At 48.5% G+C, this 19,570-nt stretch overlaps 2 protein-coding genes across 3 annotated transcripts in view; both read right to left on the bottom strand.

The window, feature by feature from the left end:
• Positions 1-8,055: 8,055 nt before the first annotated feature.
• On the bottom strand, positions 8,056-14,459 carry SLC35B1 (solute carrier family 35 member B1). The gene is made up of 9 exons (XM_058560726.1): positions 14,056-14,459; positions 13,263-13,366; positions 12,530-12,660; positions 12,217-12,247; positions 11,469-11,626; positions 10,019-10,145; positions 9,150-9,256; positions 8,838-8,991; positions 8,056-8,276 (listed from the first exon to the last, which is right to left on the bottom strand). Exons 1-9 carry the CDS (start codon positions 14,265-14,267, stop codon positions 8,224-8,226), a joined length of 1,077 nt encoding a protein of 358 aa, XP_058416709.1. The 5' UTR covers positions 14,268-14,459; the 3' UTR covers positions 8,056-8,223.
• A 2,266-nt stretch (positions 14,460-16,725) lies between these two features.
• FAM117A (family with sequence similarity 117 member A) overlaps positions 16,726-19,570 on the bottom strand; it is a 42,264-nt gene continuing 39,419 nt past the window's right edge. For both annotated transcript variants that reach the window (XM_058560723.1, XM_058560725.1), the window contains exon 8: positions 16,726-17,961. In XM_058560723.1, the coding sequence (XP_058416706.1) occupies positions 17,661-17,961 (301 nt within the window). In that variant the 3' untranslated portion in view covers positions 16,726-17,660. The remainder of the gene's footprint in view (positions 17,962-19,570) is intronic.

Here is a 19,570-nt window from a genome sequence, read left to right as displayed (position 1 = left end):
TGTGCCAGGGAAAGGATTCGCTGTCAGAACCACAGAGAGAGAGAAAGAAGGGAGGAGTATGGAGAGAGGAAAATGACAGTGAAGGACCGAAGAAGGAAGGGAGCGTGGGCACGAGGGAAGCAGGAAGCAGCAGAGATGGAAGGAATCATAGGTAGTTTGTAGAGAAAGTGAAGAGGAGAGAGGGAACACAAATTTCCCTTTAATACAAGGGGGGTAATTTGGGGAAAGAGGATGTTGGAGAGTCAGGTAGAGGCCCCAGAGAGATGGTCAGTCACATCCCCCACGGCAGATTAAAAATGAGAGCAGGGGAACATCAAGGAATGTTCTCATTCCCAGATTCAAGGTACTGATTTGCCACTATTCCTGTCTCTGGGAATTTAGGAAAGATAGATTTTGTCAAAGGATGCTGGAACACGGAGAACTCAAGCCACTGTTGAGTCTCTTTCCCTTTCCCTTAGCAAAAGACTAAACAATTCAGGGTCCATGCCCCACTGTCTCTGCACTCTCCCACTTCCCCCAATTTCCCCCTCCCAGCAGCATGCGCACAGCCCAGGATCACAGCTCCTGTGCACCTCTGTCTCTGCTGGCTACTCTGGGACAGGGACCAGACTTAGAGCTTGGAGTCTGCGCTGAGTCAGCACTACTTTTGGGAGAGATTGCTTCCTGGAAAGTCTTGCTTCAAAGCTTCTGGCTGACCAAGCGCTGGTAGGGAGCAAGAAGCACCCTGGAGGCTGGAGGTGGCTTTGGCTTTCAAGATACCTCTCACCAGAGAGAGAATCATGGGATAGAAATTTCCATAGTCCAGCTTAAAGAGTGACTCCAGTGTACTTCAGGCTGCCCCAATACCCTCCACCCTCTCCGATTCAGAAAATCACATTTTCCAGGCTTCACAAGAGATTTCAGGGCCAAGATGGAGGCTCTGATTACTGAAAGATTTAGTTACTTCTCTTGAAAATTAGACAAAATATACTTTCTAAGCCTCAGATGTCTATTTTCCAAAGATATGTCCTTATTCACTGGGGCAGCAAGAATGCACACAGGATGCTCTGTGTGGGCACAAGGCAGCATGCTCTCTTGCTAAAAAGGACAACACACCATTAACAGAAATCGGCAAGCCACTCCCATGGTCAAGCTCCTGCTCTGTCTCTAGGGGGCTGCGATGGGGAGTCTAAACCACCCCCACTCTTCTCTTTAACTTGGGAGTTTTGATCCCACAATGCAGGGTGAAGGGTCATTTTGATTATCTCTTGGACAAGTGAAAAGAGAAAGCATTTTATTCTGACCCCCACAACTGTTTGCTATGCAGTGGACACTCTAGCGGGTAGGTGGTGGGTGGCAGCAGCTGCCAGACATCTTCCCCCGAGGATGTATCAGTTGGTGCCAAAAGCCTATATAAGCTCTTTCTGATCTCTGTGCCAGCGACTACAGGTCCTGGAAGGAAGCCAGGAAGTCCACCATGAGCCCTGCATTCTTCTCCTCCCCCTCATCCGCCAAGAATGAGGAGGGATGGCTTGGGAGCCCACCTCCCAAGGAAGGAGCCAATGGTTCTTAAACAGATTTTCCAGCTGTCACACCTGCTAACATGGAAACTCACACTCGTGCACACGCACACTCAGCAATAAATTGTTTCAGGCTTTCTTGTTCCATCTGTCCCACACCAAAAGCAGTAGTGATAAGAATTTCCATCAACAAACTGTTGTTCCCAGTTTGTCGCCTTCCTCCCTCCCTTCTTTCTGCCCTTCCACAAACATTTATTGATGTTTAACTGGCACCTACCATGTGCCAGTCGCTATGTTAGGGGCTAAAGATACAAGGACACAGTCTTTTTTTTTTTTTTATGAGGAAGATCAGCCCTGAGCTAACATCTGCCAATCCTCCTCTTTTTCTTTTTTGCTGAGGAACACTGACCCTGGGCTAACATCCATGCCCATCCTCCTCCACTTTATATGGGAGGCCGCCACAGCATGGCTTGCCAAGCAGTGCGTCGGTGCGCACCCGGGATCCGAACCAGCGAACCCTGGACCGCCGCAGCGGAGCGCGCGCACTTAACCACTTGCACCACCAGGCCGGCCCCAAGGACATAGTCTTGGGGGAGAAAATATACGTAAATATTAACCAGCTGCAAGACAATGATATAGTGTTGCAATATAGTAGGTGGCAAACTGGTGGCCATAGGCCATATCTGACCTGCAGGCATGTTTAGATTAGCTGGCAAAGAATTTAAAAAATTGCAAGAGTTCATGTAAAAATCAGTATTTCCATTTTTTTTTTTGAAATAATATTTCAGGCGACAATTGGGAGGAGGTGAAAAGCCGCTGTCCCCTTTAGACAGGACTCGCACTCTTAGTTTGTCAAAGGCCACACTCTCCCACCTCTCCGCCCCACCCCCTGCCTTATTAATTTCAACTGGCTTGCTTCATTCATCCATTTTCCCTGCAATGATTGTGCAGGTGTTAGAATTTGGGACCCTTAAAATGAAAAACCATCAGAGGACCCAAAGGAGGGAACTATCAACTCTGCTCTAGGAAGCCAGATCAGTTAACCCTTGAACTAAGTCCAAGCACCTTGTTGATTTGATTACTTATTGTTTCTCCCCTCCCTCCATGGCAAGATACATAAGAGAAGGGCTCTAGTCAGCAACCTTCTCCAGCGTAGAGCATAGTGCCTGGTATACGGTTGGTCTTAATACATACTTGTGAAATGTGTTGAATTAATGGGGTTGCTAGAAGCACCAGGTGGAAAAGGGAATTCCAAGCAGAGGGAACTGTGGACACAAAAGCGTGACAGTAAATAGTGTACAGAGAAAGTGCAAATGGTTCGTGGTGAATGCAGGTGCTGGAAGTGTGGAGTGGGACCGGGAAGGGTGGAAGCAGCAGGACTTGAAGCAGGGAAAAGAGACTCCAGTGTGATCCTGAAGCACATTTTCTGCTGCATTAAGAAGGTAACTATGCAACCTTGGAAGAGATTTAAGGAATGAAGGGACAGAATCAGATTCTTGTTTCACAGAGATAACTCTGGCAGGGTGGTGGGGCGGGGAGAAGTGAGCTCCAGAGGACACGCAAAAGCAGCAAAGAGAATTCAATGCAATGCTCCCCTTCCCCTTCCTGAGGCCCCTGAAACGCCACTGGGGATCTATTTTAAGAAAATGGTGCCCCCTGCTGACTATGTCTGGGCTTGCACCTCCTCTGGGCCAAAAGGGAAATTATAAAATGGCCCTGAAGAAAAATACCTGGAAGCCCTGTGCACAGAATTGCAAGTGGGGATGTATCTGAGAATGCCTTCCTTTTCCTGGGAAAAGAGGGGGCCCATGATAACATGTGTGATAAGGACTAATGCCACAAACAGCATTGCCAGATAAATACAGAATGCCGGCTAAATTTGAATTTCAGATAAACCAAGCAATTAATTGTTTGGTATGTCTCAAATATTGCACAAATAATTTTTAGTATAAGTATGTCCTAAATATTGCATGGGACATACATATGTGTTGTTAATCTGAAATTCAAATTTAGCTGGGCATACTGTATTTTTATTTGCTAAATGTGACAACCCTAGATAAAGTGTGGAGGGACCAGGAGAGAACTGGAAATGAAACTGGAGGAAATACTCTCCTTGAGCATCTCTGCAACCTCAGCTACATGCATCCATCTAAGCAGAGCTGGAGATGATGCTTGCTCATATTTCAGAGTGGTGCCCAATTATACAACTCTATGTGGGAAATCACTCTTAATTAAATGAACCCCATGATTATGGGAGACCCTGTCAACGGACCCCTTTGGGAATCTGAAGAGAGCTGTGGACCCTTTTTAAGGAAAAATGAATCTACCAGCTTGACATATGTGTGAGCACTTGTGCCATTGTACACACAAACACACACACACACACTTTTACATAAGATTTCAGGGAGTTCCCAGCCTTTATGCAAGAGCAACACATTCCCTCTAGGGCTATGGTCTTCATGTGGCAGCTTTCTATGGTCCTGAGTAGGAGGAAATGGTGTCCAGTCAGAACCTAAGCTGAAACATGGTGCTTCTGCTAGCTCTGGCCACCCACACACCACTGCAAAACACAGAAGTGGGCAGGAAGAAACACTTCAGCCCTCCCATTGGTAAATACCTTGAACCTCTTTCTTCTTCCACCTCTCCCAGAAGTAACAGGGAATCAGGCAAATTCGGACAGAAGACCCCCCAGCGCTCATGGACTTGTGCCTCAGCTGAGTGGAAGGCACTGAATGAAATCATTCCTCATTCCAAGACCCTCTTGGTTCCCCCTTCCCACCCTTTTTGCCATGGCAGGCATAGCCCACTGGTTCCAAGGCTGAGGACTGTGCCTGTTAGAAAGTAGCTTTCACCAAAGGTGAAAACCTTCCAGAATAAATTCTGGGCACCCAGCACTGAGCTGGGTGATCAAAGCCATGGCCCAAACATCCTGGGGGTAGATCTTGGAGAGGGGTGCTGAGTCTCCCTCCCACAGCCGTTACTGGAAAGCCCTCTGGTCCCCACAGCCTGCCCTCCTCCTAGCCTTGTAAAGAGAAGGCAGAAGTGGTCCAGATCAGGGGGATGCCGTTTTCAGACTCTCTCAGAATGTTCTCAGTGATGTAAAACCTCACTGCAGGTTGCTTCCATCTTTGTCAGCAGGCTTATGTGACATTCCTGCTTCAGTGGACTGCATTGAGGAATAGAGCCCCCAACCGACCTAGTGGTAACAAGCCGACAATCATGATATACCCTACACTGTATTATCACAGGATAACATTTCATGTTGAACACTTTCTGCAATTAAAAAATTAATTTATCTTATTATCTATATAGTGGTATGACTTCCAACTATCATTTCTTTGGAAGAGTCTTTTATTCTGATGTAGCTTTTCCTTCAAGTTTTGGAGTTAAAATGTTTTTTTGTAAGCCATATGGTGATATTAGATTTTGTACGTGTCCTTTCTTGAAAAAATAAAAAGCCAGAATACCTGTGTCAGCACCCTAAATTGTTTGGAGATTCTACTGGACCAGGAACTCCCATAAACAGCTGGGAACCACCGGGTTAGCTCGCTGACCTGACGTGATAAGCGAATACTCACCTCTGGGCCCTGCCCTCCCACAAAGTCCTGTGGCCTTTAGCTAATACACTCTGGCAAGTTTCAGGCTCCCTATTTCAACTATGGGGAGACTTGTTTCTGGCCTAAGCTCTCCCTGGGAGTGTTGCAAGCATCAAAGGTCATGAACTAAAGAGCTTTGGGAAACAGGGAGCTCAACAAATAGATGAGATGGCTGTTCCTAAAGACAGCTGGTGTGTTTTCAGTGGGAAGGGCTGAATGATCCCACAGAGACCTAGGACAATTTCTCTGCCAGGGCATCTGGGGAAAGTGACCAGCACCACTCATAAAATGTGCACACTGTTCCACTGACAAGTGGGACCAGATGGCAGAGGCAATGGGCCTCCTGAGGAGCTCTGCTTCTCTCCCTCAGAGGGCACAGGTCCAAGACGCACTAGAACTCGGGGAGGCTTGGGTTCTAGGGACATACCCAGAGACCTACTGCAGGTCACCCAATCCCCGTAACTAGTTTTCTCATTTCTAAAAGGTGCAGATGCTTGCTTGTTCCTCTTCACAAGGGTGTTTCAGGGCTGTGAGAAACACATAATCCATTCCTAAATCCTCCCTTTAAAGATTATCCACAGTGAATGTTTAATTCCTGCCCCTTTAAATCCTTTGAAAAACAATGTATAACTTTTCTTCCTTTTAATGTTTAATTCCAGAATAGCTTTCTCTATGGTTTTACCTCAAATCACATTTGTGGGTCACTCCCCCTGCCCTAGGCTAAGAGCTGTACAGGAAATGGAAAAACCGCTTTACCATGAGCCTGAACACAAACAGCTGAGGTGGACCTGATGGTCTAACCAAAATAGACATAAGTACAATACACCCAAACTAAAAACAGTGCTTGGGAGAACATGTGCTGGTTCCCTCCCTTTTACACATAGCTGAGAATTAACAGCAGATGAAAGTCCTTTGATCTTTAGACACCTGAGGCATCAGGCCGCCCAGGGTTAGCGATCAACAATACTTTTGTTTGAACTTGTCTGGTATTTCCCATTTATCAGCCCTATTATAAGCTAACAGAGTGTTACCGACTTTAGTCTAACTTGGCACTCTCAGTTCCTCTGATCCTGTAGGTAAGGATGCCACCCTGAAAAAACTGGCAGCTTACATAACACTTTTAAGTATCTTCCAATTGAGCTGAGCAATGCCTCACTGCAGAGCCACTCGCCTGCCCGTGTGCCCTCACCTGACTGACCCAGGCAAGAGCATGGGGAGAAGCCAGTTTAAAACTCCATATCCAACGGGGTGGTGGAGCCAAAGCTCCATTTCCTCCTCCTTTCATCTTCCCACTCTCTCTCCAACTCAAGCCTCACCTTGCCCAGACACCTTCCTTCGTTGTTAGCCCTGCATTTCTGAGATGGAATGATTTGTCTACCCGTCTCTCGATTAGACTGCGAACCCCCTAGAGGGTATGTACTGGTCCTACTCAACTTTCAACTCCCAGCTTGTTCACAGTACGTGGAACACAGAAGGAAGTAGGTGTTAGATGAATGGACAGGGGACTGAATGAATAAACCAGAAGTGGGCTCCTAGCCCACCGTTGGTAGGACAGACTTGCTCTAGTATCAGGTGAGAGCCATGCTGAGCTGTTGGAAATTCTGTCTTGCTCTTGGTGACTAGGATCAGGCATGTCTGAAACAGCTAGTTGGGAATGGCAGTGGGCAGAGGTGGAGGGCACTGGTCTGATAGCTGGGAAAATGTCTCCTTAAAACCACAGGCCCAGATGTGGACTGCTTGTAGGCCCCTGGCCCTGGTAACATGCTCTGACCACCTAACCAATCCACAGAAGACAGTTTGGAAGAACTATCAGTCCAGTAGATAAGGACCGCATTGATGCAACCTTCAGGATGAAAAACACAGAGGAAAGGGGTGGAGAAAGGAAGTTCAGCCACATGCACTTAAAACCTCTTCTCTCAAGGAGGAGCTCAAAATGAGAGGGGGCCTTTAGGGGCAGAGCTGCAGTGACACCTGGGACCCTGGAGAGTGAGATGAGTGCAAGTGAGGCAGGGCTTGAAAGGCTGGGCGGGGGGGTGGTAAGGCAACCGCTCAGGAAGGAGGCTGGGCTCCCATCTGGAGAGCCAATGCTCGGGCTGCTGAACAGATGGAGGAAAAGTTGCAGCTGGTGGAAATGCACTTTCATGTGTAAAGTTTGGTCCGTGGAGGATTGCGATTTCCAACTCTGAAGGCAGCAGTGGGCAGGTGGCTCTGCTCCATGCTCCGCCTTCTCCCCCCACTGCCACCCAGAAAACTTGACAGCGGCTCTGTGCCAGGACTCAGCCGCCATGCCTTACGCCAGCATCCCTTTCAACAGGCAGAAGCTGGCCTGGTGACACGATGGCAGAGCCAGGATGGCAGAAGACTACAAGGCTTTAGTAGCTGAAGGGGACAGGGGAATAGGAAGGCTTAATCCAGCCTCCCCAGGAGGGGACCAGGTGAACTGAGAACAGACACAGAGATGGAGGGAGGGAATCAGACCTTCCTAAGCTGTTCATGACATACGTCTCCTCTTGGGTCTTGACTGAGTTTTGGCTGAAGGGGCAGCAGTGGGGCAATGTGAAAACACAGCAGACTCTTGTGGCTCGGGCTCATTTACCCCAAGCTCAAGAGAAGTTTCTTGAGGAGAGAATACATCTGTAGTTCTTTAAGAAATATTTGCCCACCAGAGCTTTAAGAGATAAAGCGATTTTTACATTCTCTGGCTCTAACAGACAGCCACCTGTCCCAGCATATTGACTCTCACCTGTGGGAACAGAGGCCACAAGCACAACTATACAATCTATGCAAGTTCCTCCCCATAATGCTTAGGCTGTCGGGGAATTAGCCACTCAACCAAATTAACCACACCCAAGAGGGAGCAGCCTGGGCAATGAGCAGCAAGCCCCGCCTCTTCCCTCTTTCTCTCTTTACTTGCGATAGGCTGTGCTCCAGGTCATCAAGAAAAGAAACTGCCAACTCTGTCTTGTTAAAATCCAAGTCCTTTTTTTTAGAATGTGATTTTGCTTCCTTGAAAAAAAAAAAACACTGGAACCCAGTCCCTTATCCCTATTATGTCCATTTTCCCAAGAGATGTCACTGTTGGAGATAATAACTTAAATATCCTTGGAGTGGAGGTAGTCTCTCTCTTCCTAGTGGGATGTCTTCTTGGCTCCTTTCCCAAACTTGGCATCGAGACCGAGACCTATGGAAGGGGAGAAAACAGGCTTAGCTTTATGGGGGGAAATGAAACCTACCAATGATTTGGGGGGCGAAGGGTGTCAGCCTTCGTTCTCCATAATTGGAGCTTTAAATAAAATTAATTTCCAAACATTGGTTTTATAAAACTCCCTCAGAGAAGAGAATGGCATCAAATGAAAAAAATCACTCATACTTATATATACTGTAAGATGCTGGTAATTAGGAATATATATATAAAATACAGCAAGACTGAAAGAAACTTAAGAGTCAAAACTTGTAAGCTAGCTCTCTCAGCTCATCCATAGCAACATTAATTGGCAGAGAGTAAGCATAATTTTATCCTGCTCAGTGTCTGGGGAAACCCATCCTGGAAGGAAATCACTAAAATGAAATGCTCATTAGGAAGGCTGGATTAGAGGTAATGCTTCCTTTTCTCTTTTAAAAATGTTTTCTCTAAAATAACTAAATTTTATGAATATACACATAAATTTTAGGGAAAAAGACATAAAGCTCTGTCACTGTCCCTCTGTGTGGCCCAGAGACGCCTGCTCTGGATGGAACTTACCCAAGAACACAAGCACAGTGCCCACCCACTGCATGGCGCTGATGGGGTTGGTGAAGAGGATCACAGAGGCCAAAATGGTGAAGAACTTTCGAGTTGTGGTGATGATGGAGCAGGTCAGGGGACCAAAATACACAACTGTCATGAAGATGAAGCTCTACAGGGAGACAAAAAGGTGGGGTCAGCTTGATTCTTGGGTATCTGTACGAGGTCTGAAGTCTGTAACAGGCCATCAGGGCTCATCGTGCCACCCCTCTTCTCCCAGCCAGGCCAGTCTCTTGGCGAAGCCACGCCGTTCCTTCTGAAGGCACTCACCTGACCCAGGGCACTGGTCAGGCCAAAGAGCAGGATGTTATAGACGATGACAGGGTGCCTTTCGGCAAAGCTCAAGAACTCCCAGAGCTCCCCAGTGAACAGGATTCCTAAGAAGAAATGTCAGGAGATGAATGGCACATCTTGTGTGCCCACGCTCACACGCCCCCCTGCACACGGCCCCCTTAAGTACTCTGTAAGGAGGGTGGTGCATGGGAAAATGTATGGAGTGAGTTTGTACTGTCCCATCAGGCGTCCCTCTCCTATTTTTCTGATTAGAGAAACTAACTAAAGACTCTTCCGAGAAAGGCTTGAAAGTTAACGAGTGACTTCTGCCACAGTGATTGAAAGCAGAGATCCTGAGATGTTGTGGAGCTACTGATCCACGCATCCCTAGCTCAAGGCAGCCCCCAGCACTGGTCGCCCCCAGCCATCAGCAGCCTCTTCTGTTAACCCCAGTGTGCTGTACAAAATATACTTCCACCTCCTACTGTCCCAGATTTGAAAAAGGTTAGGCAGCACTGATTTAAAAGCAAATGCATTCAGGTTGGAACTATACTCAGTATACACCACATACCAATGTCTCATCTCCCTCAGAAGAGGGTGAGTTCCCAGGGCACCTCCATGTTTTACTACTGTGTGTCCTGCCATGATACCTGGCACAGGTCTACCCCTGATTGTGCCAGTAATGAGTTGCAAGCAGAGCCTGATGGTGAAGGTTTCTCAGGGGCTTGGACATAAGGGCATCTTAGAACCAAGGCAGGCCTTTGGCCTGGGCAAGTTAGCAACTGGCATCTGAGCTAGGGATCAACCAGACAAGGGCAGTCCACCCTCTCCTGACACATGGCAAAAATAGCAGAACTGCTCCTTACCAGCTCCCAGCAGCAATGTCGACCAAAGGTTGACGTTCAACATCATGTGGTTGGAGCCTGTTTGGTAATGAGCCCGCATGTGGTCCTGGGAAACTCCTGTCAGTCCATCCAGGGTCAGAGATAATAGCTGGGAAAGAAAGGGCGCAGCCTACAGTGAGAAGGCCAACAGGGCCCCTCCCTAACCCAGGACACAGGACTCCCACTTTTGAGACACCTCAGAAAGCTGCTGCCTTAAGACAGAGTCCTCAGACCAAAATGCTGCCATTCGGTTATGGACGGAGGGTGGGCAGAGACCATGCTAGCTCCCTCCTTCCCCCGGGCACTGGAATGACAGGCTGTCTGAGCCACATGGTCATAATGTAATCAGAGTAGGGCAGGAAGCCCACCACTGCCTAACACAACGCCATGAACCTGGTGTGCAGGGGCCTAGGACAGGCTGTGGTGAGCCACACACACTCTTCCATTAAAGCTGGAGACAGGAAATCTCGTCTGAGCACGGTAGCCTCCTGGCTTGGAGAAGAGTACTCCAGAGACTGGATTCTGTGGTCACACTGCCTGGATTAGAATCCCAGGCAAAGTCAACCACTAACTCTGCCACTTAACAGCCATGTGGCCGTGGACAAGTGATTTAACTACCATTTGCCTCAGTTTCTTCATCTGTAAAATGAAGATAATACTATTTGTTATGAGCTTATTGTTGTAAACACTAACCAATTAATACACAAAAAATTTGTAACAGTGCCTAATACATAATAAGCAATAGCTACTATAGTTTTATTTCTTTTTTCTTTTTTTTTTTCTTTTGTGAGGAAGATCAGCCCTGAGCTAACATCAGTGCTAATCCTTCTCTTTTTTTGCTGAGGAAGACCGGCTCTGAGCTAACATCTATTGCCAATCCTCCTCCTTTTTGTTTTTCCCCAAAGCCCCAGTAGATCGTTGTATGTCATAGTTGCACATCCTTCTAGTTGCTGTATATGGGACGTGGCCTCAGCATGGCCTGAGAAGTGGTGCCTTGGTGCGCACCCGGGATCCGAACCCAGGCCACCAGTAGCGGAGCGCGCACACTTAACTGCTAAGCCACCGGGCCGGCCCCGACTATAGTATTATTTTTAACTCTGGCTTCCAGGTTTCTTGGAAAGCCATAGTGAGAGACACACTAGTCCTTCCCTCTTTGCTCTCAGGTGTCTGAGATCCTAGACCAGCATTTAGACACAGGCCTCAGAGTCATCCCTTCCCCAGGAGAGCTGAGCTGTAGTTAGATATGTCAGGCTTCCCACTATGGCCTTAGCAGAGCCACAGGCCATGCAGCAAGAGATAAAGACCACAAATGGGGCGCAAGGAGCATCACGATCTCCCTGAAGACATGTAAGTGGCCTTCTGCCTGCCTCCGTGGGGATGTTCCTTGGTTAAGATCACTGGGAAAGGCTGCCTTTCCCACAGGATCACATACCAGGAGCAGCTCTCCATAGCCAACTGTGTGTTCTTCCATCCCAACTACTTTCTTGGGTTTGTACATGAAAAGGGCCACTCCAGCCACAATTAGCAACACACACAGGTACTTGGCCATTGGGTACTTCTTCTTCAAGAGGGTCACTCCAAGGAGCATGACTACAGGGAAAAACAGAGTGGAAAAGTCAGGCATCCATAGGCACTGATGAGCCCAACACTCTGCTCCAGGAGACTCACGGGAAAAAAGAATGTCTAATCAGGAAGGCCTATAGAGGACAAGAGGAGGGTGCAAGGCTGGCACCTAGATAGAGACCACTGAGCAGCAGGGTTGAACAACAAGTATAAGGCAGGGAAAAGGTAGAGAACAAAGGTGAAAGGTCCAGGAAGGAACAGGGCAAGGGCTGGGACAGCAGGGAAGAGAGAGAGGTTGGGAGAAAGAAAATGACAATCAAAATGGGATTTAGGATGTCTAATGACAATGTAAACACAAAGGACACCAAAATGAATGACCATGTGAAGCCGACTAGGTCAGCCTCTAGCTCCCAGTAAGGATTACCAGCTGATGCACACCTAACACCAGAGGAAGTGATACAGATGTCAAGATGGGCAGGGGGAATGAATGGAGGGAAGTTCCTGGAGATAGTTATAGTGGGATGACAATGCCTGGAGGAATACAGCACTACAGCAGAGGAGGAGAAAGCTTACTAAAGGAAGAGGATGGAAGATGGAAACCATCTTCTTCCACTTACCTGGGATTGGCTTGCAGGATTTACCAAGGACCTGAAATTAAATACAGCAAATCATTTCTGAGCATCTGTGATGTGCCAGATACTGCGCTAGCTGCTGTATTTAGATGAGTAAGTGTGGGGCCTGCCCCAGAGACTGCAGCCTCAGAAAGCAGCCTGATCATGGCCAACCCACCACCACTAAACCTCAGATCTGTGGTTCTTCACACTCTGAATTTCTCAAACACACTCTCTTTTTATTTAAGTCACAGACCTGAGGGAAGAATCCTTAGTCCTTTTCAAACCACCCAACCCTCCTCCCACCCTGACCTTTCACCTGAGTTGGGTAGTTGACAAACTGTAGTGCTGAGTTGCTGGAGACCATGGCACCCAGATAGGAGACAGAACAGGCAGCATAGAGCCAGCTCCGAGTGCGATCCACCCTGGCAGTGTCAAAACACTGGATCACTGGGAGAAGACAAAAAAACACACAAGAGAAACCTGGTGGGCCTACCATGGACCACTGAGCAAAACTCAAAGCCACATGAAAGGAACTTGTCTGTCAAAATAAGACAAGAAGCACAAGCTATTTCTGTCCTCTTAGACTGGGAAATATCTGAAGATTATTCAACTCTCCAATTCCACCTAAGCCTAACACAAGACCACACGCAGGACAGGGGTGGGGGCTCATTCAGTTCAAGGGACTAGTTAGCCCTGCTGCTAGTCCCCAGAGAACAAAGAGAGAAAGCTCAAAACATGCTTGAAGCTGACACATAAAAGAAAGTAAAAGGGACAAAGAAAAAAAAAATTTAAGTATTCTCACTGGGAATCTGGAACACAAAAGACCCACTCTCTGCACATTTCTGACTCAGAAGTAGGTTTAATTTAAGGAAAATAGGGTTTTAGCTCTTCCCAAAGCCATTAGTTTTATACATTGAACAGAGAGGCTGTGTAAGCGCTAAAGGAGGTGAGGGTCTTGAGAATTAGAACTTAAGGTTGGATCGCAGCCATTATAACGCCCAGGATACAGAGTGAGGGGGCACACAACAGATTACTACCTAGGTACTCACAGATCTTGGCAAACACAGCATTGATCGCACATTGGATGAAGACCAAGGTTAAGGCAAAAGTGAACGTCTCCTGCTTGGCTCCCTCTCCATACTTTCCTCTTGTTCTAAAAATCAAATGCATGAGAAAGGAAAGGAAAGAATTAGTATATTTCCCTCACGGTCATCTAGTATGTCCAGAGCCACTGAAAGCTTTGAAATTCTCTTGCCTCTCTGGATGTAGGGAGAATTTGGTAAGGATCACTGGGCTTATTTACAAAAGAGGCTAATTTTATTGAGTCTAAAAACTAGACATCTCGGCCTGTTGATCCCGTAGCTTAGAGAAAGAATATCCATAAAGGATGGAGCTAGAAGAAACGTGGAAAATTAGACGGGGAAACGAGGTACGCCGGCAGTGGAAGGGATTTGGGCTACAACAGCAAGGCCCGGGACGAAAGAATCAGCTGTCTGCAAGCATCTGGGAGTTCCAAAGAGGAGCGGGCACAAATGATGGAAACCTGTGTGGGAGTAGAAGTCTCAGTTCGTAAAACCCAGGCCCTTACAACCAACAGGGAAGAAGTGCAACTAAGGGAAGAAAAAGAACCAGGTCCCGAGAATCCAGAGACCAACTTGCGCGTTTTGGAAATCTGGGGAGGCTCAGCTGCAGCTGCAAAGGTGTCGGGGTGCTGGCAGGGCGGGAGGGCCAGAAAGAACACCCGGGCCAGGGCCGAGAGGACCGCGAACCGGGCAACAAGGCTGGGGAGAAGGGGCGGAACAGATGGGAATGTCTGCGTTCCGGCCCCGGGGATCGGCTCACATTTTTTCCTGCAGAATCCCATAGTAAAAATAGCAAACAAAGACGCCAAGGAAGCAGAGCGGCAGGCGCAGCCGGTCGGGCACCAGCGAGCTGCTAGCGGCCATGAGACGCCCGGACGACCCGACCGGAGACCCGCTCACAGCCGGCAGCGGCAGCGGCGGCGCTGGCGACAGCTCCAGCCGGACATCGCCGACCGGCGACACGGACCTCATAGGAGCTGCATGCGACCGCGGCACAGCAGGGCCCAGCAGCCACCGCCAGAACTGCCAGCTCAGGGGCGCCGAGGAGGAAACTCCTCAGAACCCAGCAACCGCTGCCAAGGAACGGAGACACGCCCTGGGACATTGGCTTCGTCCCTGGTGGTCAGGCGAGCCACATGCCCTGAGGTTAACGCCTTGCTATCGAGGCCTTCCGATCAGGCAACTCCGAGGACGACTGCGACCCAGAGCTGGACGGGGTGGCCCAAGACAAACGCGGGCGTGGAGTGATGACGTATAAGGATGTGGACGTCACCAATTGGCTGCGCTGTGCGAAGACAGAGAGGTAGGCGGGAAGGAGGAGGTGCAGCCGGCCAGGCAAATCGAAAAGTCTTTCCCCTGGTCGGCGGTCAGGCTTCTGCTGGGTCCTAACGCCAAGAAACTCTTAATGGAGACTTAGCGCCCCCTAGCGGCCTCCAAGCGTCAGCGACTCTCCCCTTCTACCAGAAGAGCATTGAAGGCCCGGCTTTTGAGAGCGGTCCTCCTCCTAGGGCGCATCACTAGGCTTCCAAGGGCAGCAGGGTTCCTGCCCCAGCTCTGTCACTTAAAGGCAGGGTAACCTACACGTGTCACCTAAATTCTGAGCCACAGTTTTCCCAGTCGGTAACCTAGGGATAGATCATTAGTGATAGCCGCCTTGTCTCCTCTTGACTGTTCTGAAGATCAATTGAGCTGTTTGTGAAAGTGTCTTATAAACTGTAAAGTGTGCTGTGCAAGTTCAAGGTTTTATTAGTCATTATTCTTTCTCAACTCTGATCTTATTTCCTCACATCCTGGAGGTGGAAATGGAAGCTTAGTGATGTGAATTTTCTTCAGGGTCTTACAACTCAACCAACAATGGAGCAAACCCTTCGCTGCCCTCTAGATTCTTTCCCATTAATGAGCTCCTTGTTGGACCCCTCCCTCATCCAAGTGTTGGGCCTCCACCTGCTGGCACCAAGAGCTAGGGCAAGACTGACCCCAGGTCTTTCCACTGCCAATCCCAAGCCCCCATTTAATTGCACCCAGGGCTCCTGTCTGGGTAGAGGCTCCTTCTCCCCTTCCAGCAGCCTGCTCCTTTGGCACAGCCTCAAGCAAAGGAAGGAAACTCCGGGCAGCACCACACCCATCACTCCGGGCCTGACTCACTAGGGCTTTGGGGGTAGGCCAAACATCTTTTAGGGGGAGGGGTAGGAAATAGAAGACAGGGTCTGTCCTCAACCCACTGTCTCCTTCATATCAGTAGGGGAGGGGGAACCCCTACACATTTGCTCTCTTGCCCAGAGGCTTACTCCACTGAATCAGCCTGTGATTCCAGGGCGCCAAGCAGCAGCTGGGGTGAGTGACCTGGGTTCCAGTTCCAACTCTGCCTCTTTACCAGCTGGGACTTCAAACAATTCACTTGACCTCTGAGTCAAGCTTCCTCATCTGAAATTAATGGGAATATAATACAAGTGGGAGAGTGCTGTGATGAAAAGCATGAGCACTGGACTCAAATGATCTGGTTCCCAATCCTAGCTCCCCAACTTCATATCTGTCTTCGGGGGAACTTTGTGTCCTTCCCTCATTAGTACAGAGGGATTTATCACATTTCTCTCTTTGGGTGGTTGTTATTTCAATGACATTTTATGTAAAGCACTTAGCAAGGTATCTGATGCTTACCAAGTCAAAAAATGGTAGCTGGGATAGCCTGGCTTAGGAGTTTGTCTTGAGGTCTTATGAGATAGATGCAATTGTAGTTATTATGACTGCCCTTGGAGTAGTCAACTTTTCACCCATACAATGGGGATAATGTGTCTTTTGTGAAAATGCTTTGTAAATTGCAAAGCACCATCAGAATGTTGAGATGGTTATTCCTATTTTCCCCCAAAGCCTAAGAGCTCTTACAGGTGTGGCACTATAACCTGCGATCCTGCAAAAGGACGAGAACAAGTTCTTCTACCCTCTGTTTTGTGAGTACTCTCTGAGATGGAAAGAATACTCAAAAGGAGCTAAAGCTTCCCTAAAACTGTGCCAAGAGATTCAGCCTGAATGCCGTTCCCTGGTCTTGTTCCCCTTGCCAGTACCAGGAGCACCCACAATGTCAAACTGTCTCCCCTCGGGCACCCACATTTCCTCTCTGAAATCCACTCTCCCTAGGGAGCTTTTCCAGACTCACCCAAGAATGGATGACTTCCCCGCTGACTCCTTCACCCCACCTCCACCTCTTCATTCTGGACAGCCTTTCCATGGACCCACTATTTATATGTCCATGTAAAGAATCCAAGCCTAGTGGTTTCAGGATGGGGACTCTGTTCATCCACACAACACCCACATCCATGTCATTGTGTTATGTAAAGGCTCCTCTTGAAGACAAGGATGAAGTGATCAATATAATACCCTCGATCTCCATCCCACTCCCTCCTCTCAAAAAATATTTAACAGAACCTCAAGCTGCTGGGAATACTTATTTATTTGGTCTATTAACACCAAGATCTGCAAAAAACAACTTCTAAACACAAGATAAGAAAACTTGAACATGAACATTCTTCTTCAATTTTGTGTAAGCTCTGCAGTACGGAAAATATACAAACTTCAAACAGCTGCAAAAATAGTGTCTTTGGGAGAAAATAGAGTTTCTACATTGATACAAGAAAAATAGGCATTTTTCTAATCCAACCCAGTCCTGGGGCAGGTGGAGGGTGTCAAGTCGCCACTTGCCACCTGGAGGAATGCCAGCTCTCCCTCTCCCCCACTACCCACCTGGGGCTGGGCAGGCTGGGCTGCTGCTTAAGACAATCTCAGTTAGGGTGAAAGCGAGATGAAAACACCACTTGGGAAAACGCTTGGTTCCCCCTCTGCCAGCAGCTGGATTGGTCAAGTGTTATGGCCCTTTAGGGCTGCTTTGGTCAGCTCCTCCAGTGACAGGGAGGCATGGGGATGGGGGCTGAGAGGACGGGGTATCTATCTTCGGGGCTCCTCTTCTGTGTCTATGGAAGAGAGGGAAGGAAATCTGTGGTGTCCCCTCTCCTTCCATCATGGCCAGCTCGCTCCATGACAAGGACAAGGGTCCCATATATAGTCCTTTGGACTCACACCCAGGGATGGGGGACCCAAGACCTTCTGGGTGAGTTTTCCACCAAGTGAGAGAAGTGGCAAGAACACAGGTGTGACTTGTGAGCTGCCCAGCTGCTAGTGGAGAAGGCAGGTCCCCTCACACTCAGAGGGGCCGGTGTCCATCGGAAAGAAGACCTGGGGCTTTGACACAATAAATGAAAGTGCTCGAAGGCCAAGAGGGAAGGGCTCCTTCATCCCCCTCCTCAGGGGAGCTAGGGAGGGGCCTGCCACCAAGGCACTGGTCTCCATGGTAAAGTGGTGGGGGTGGGGCCCTCAGACCACCAGGGAACTCTGGAAAAGCACGGGCTCTTCCGATGGCGGGGTGCGCTGCCATGGCTCGAACGGCAGCGAGGAGGCCTTGGAAGCCTCAGGATCCTTCCGAGGTGGTGGCCTGGGGCTGGCGGGGGGCAGGGGGGACCCCGGGCTTGAGGGGCAGTTACGGAAGATGAAGCCCATGCTGGGGAAGAGGGGCTTCATCAAGCTGACAGGGCAGAAGGCCGAGCCGGTCGGGTTGAAATGGACTTTGTTCTTGTCAGGACAGGAAGTCAGGAAGGCCAAGTCGGGACCTGGGGACCTGGAGGATGGAGAGAAACACATAGACATATATACGTGTACACACACACACAGAAACAGCCAGTGAGAAGGGATGAGAGATGTCACGGCCTCAGGGGAGTAGGGAGCTGGGTCTCTGTTCAAACAGGATGGTAACTTGTCCAAAAAATGAAAGGCTACTGAGCAATGATCAGTCTTGAGGCCCTTCAGCTCCCCATTTTTTAGAAATATTGCTAAACAACAGGAAATCTACTTTAGCTAAGAACAGGAGGGACTGAAGTTAGACAGGAAGAAGAACTTCCTGACAATGTAATTCTAGAAGAGCAGACCAAGGGATCTTTTAATTTGAGAGATTTCATCAGTGAACAGTATTTTGGAGGCAGACCACTTGCCTGAAAGCAGAGATTCAGGCAAAGATTTTTTATAGTCTAAAAGCAGGGTTTCTCAGCCTCAGCACTAGTGACATTTTGGGCTGGATAATTCTTGGCTGTCGGGGGCTGTCCTGTGCATCCTAAGATGTTTAACAGCATCCCTGGTCCCTACCCACTAGATGCCAGTAGCACCTGCCCCCCTCCCCCTTAAGTTGTGACAACCCAAAACGTCTCCTGACATTGCCAAATGTCCCCTGGGGGGAAAAACTATCCCCCATTGAAATCTACTGGCCTAAAGAATCTCATTCTTGAGCACATTTGAAAGGTGTGATTTTCAAACCCTTGCTGGGAGGAAAGGATAGCAATCATTGTGAGAAAGGCAGCCAGACCTTATCAGGAGACCTAGGCTTTAACTCACCGTGCTCTCGGCCTGACCTGTCTCACCTTTAACGTGGAAAGAATCAACCCTACCCTTCTGATCATGTAGGGAAAATGAAAGGAGGTTAAGTCCGAGAGTTCTCAAGTAAGGAATACTTATGATAAAAAAAGATGAGGAGTGTCTGGCATGCTTTGAGGGTGAAACAGCCCTGAGAAATGCTGGTTGTGATGATTCTGGGTGAGAAGACAAATTACAGGAAGATGGGGAAGCTCTGTTACAAGCAGTTCCCATTGACAACCTTTTTTAACTTTTTCTTGAAGTATAATATATATACAGAAAATGTATATACTTAGTGTATAGCTTGATAAATTGATTACCACTTTGATTGTGGAATTCTAATAATTCCAAACCCAGGAAGAAAACCAAGGCATGAGGATGAGGGCCGAGGTTGGTGCAGAGTGAGGGTGGAAGGAAGTGAAGGCCTGGGGTCCCAGGGGACTCCACAGTGGCAAGTGTCCCCTGACGGGAACGGGTTTCAAGAATCCCACTTTATGGAGGGGTGGAGAAAGGGCAGGAGAGGGTGCTCTCGGTGTGTGCATGCACACATGAGGAAGGTGACCCAGAGGAGACCAAGTAATGCTCAAAGGACATGAGGGCAACCAGCAGGACCCTGAACAGCTTGGTTCTCTCCCCAGGAAATCCAGGCCATCTTGCAGGGTGGGCAGCTAGGAAGAGGAAAATGTGACAGAAGAACCGCTACTAAACACAAGAACTTCCCAGTAGGAAAGTTCATACAATGAAGAGACCCTAGTGAGCTGAAAATTTCTATCCCAGGATTTCTTAGAAAATAACGGACAGCTCACTACTGCTCTGAAGGGTTA

The sequence above is a fragment of the Diceros bicornis genome, chromosome 18 (genome assembly GCF_020826845.1).
Source record: "Diceros bicornis minor isolate mBicDic1 chromosome 18, mDicBic1.mat.cur, whole genome shotgun sequence".
Lineage (NCBI taxonomy): Eukaryota > Metazoa > Chordata > Mammalia > Perissodactyla > Rhinocerotidae > Diceros > Diceros bicornis.
The sequence above is the reverse complement of the archived record's forward strand: the minus strand, read 5'-3'. Positions and strand labels throughout refer to the sequence as shown.

Coding starts and splice junctions, on each gene's coding strand:
- SLC35B1 (XM_058560726.1), bottom strand. CDS start 14,267: ATGAGGTCCGTGTCGCCGGTCGGCGATGTCCGGCTGGAGCTGTCGCCA. Junction 12,248..12,529: donor TTGTCAACTACCCAACTCAG/GTGAAAGGTCAG, acceptor ATTTAATTTCAG/GTCCTTGGTAAATCCTGCAA. Junction 8,992..9,149: donor TGACCAGTGCCCTGGGTCAG/GTGAGTGCCTTC, acceptor GTCTCCCTGTAG/AGCTTCATCTTCATGACAGT.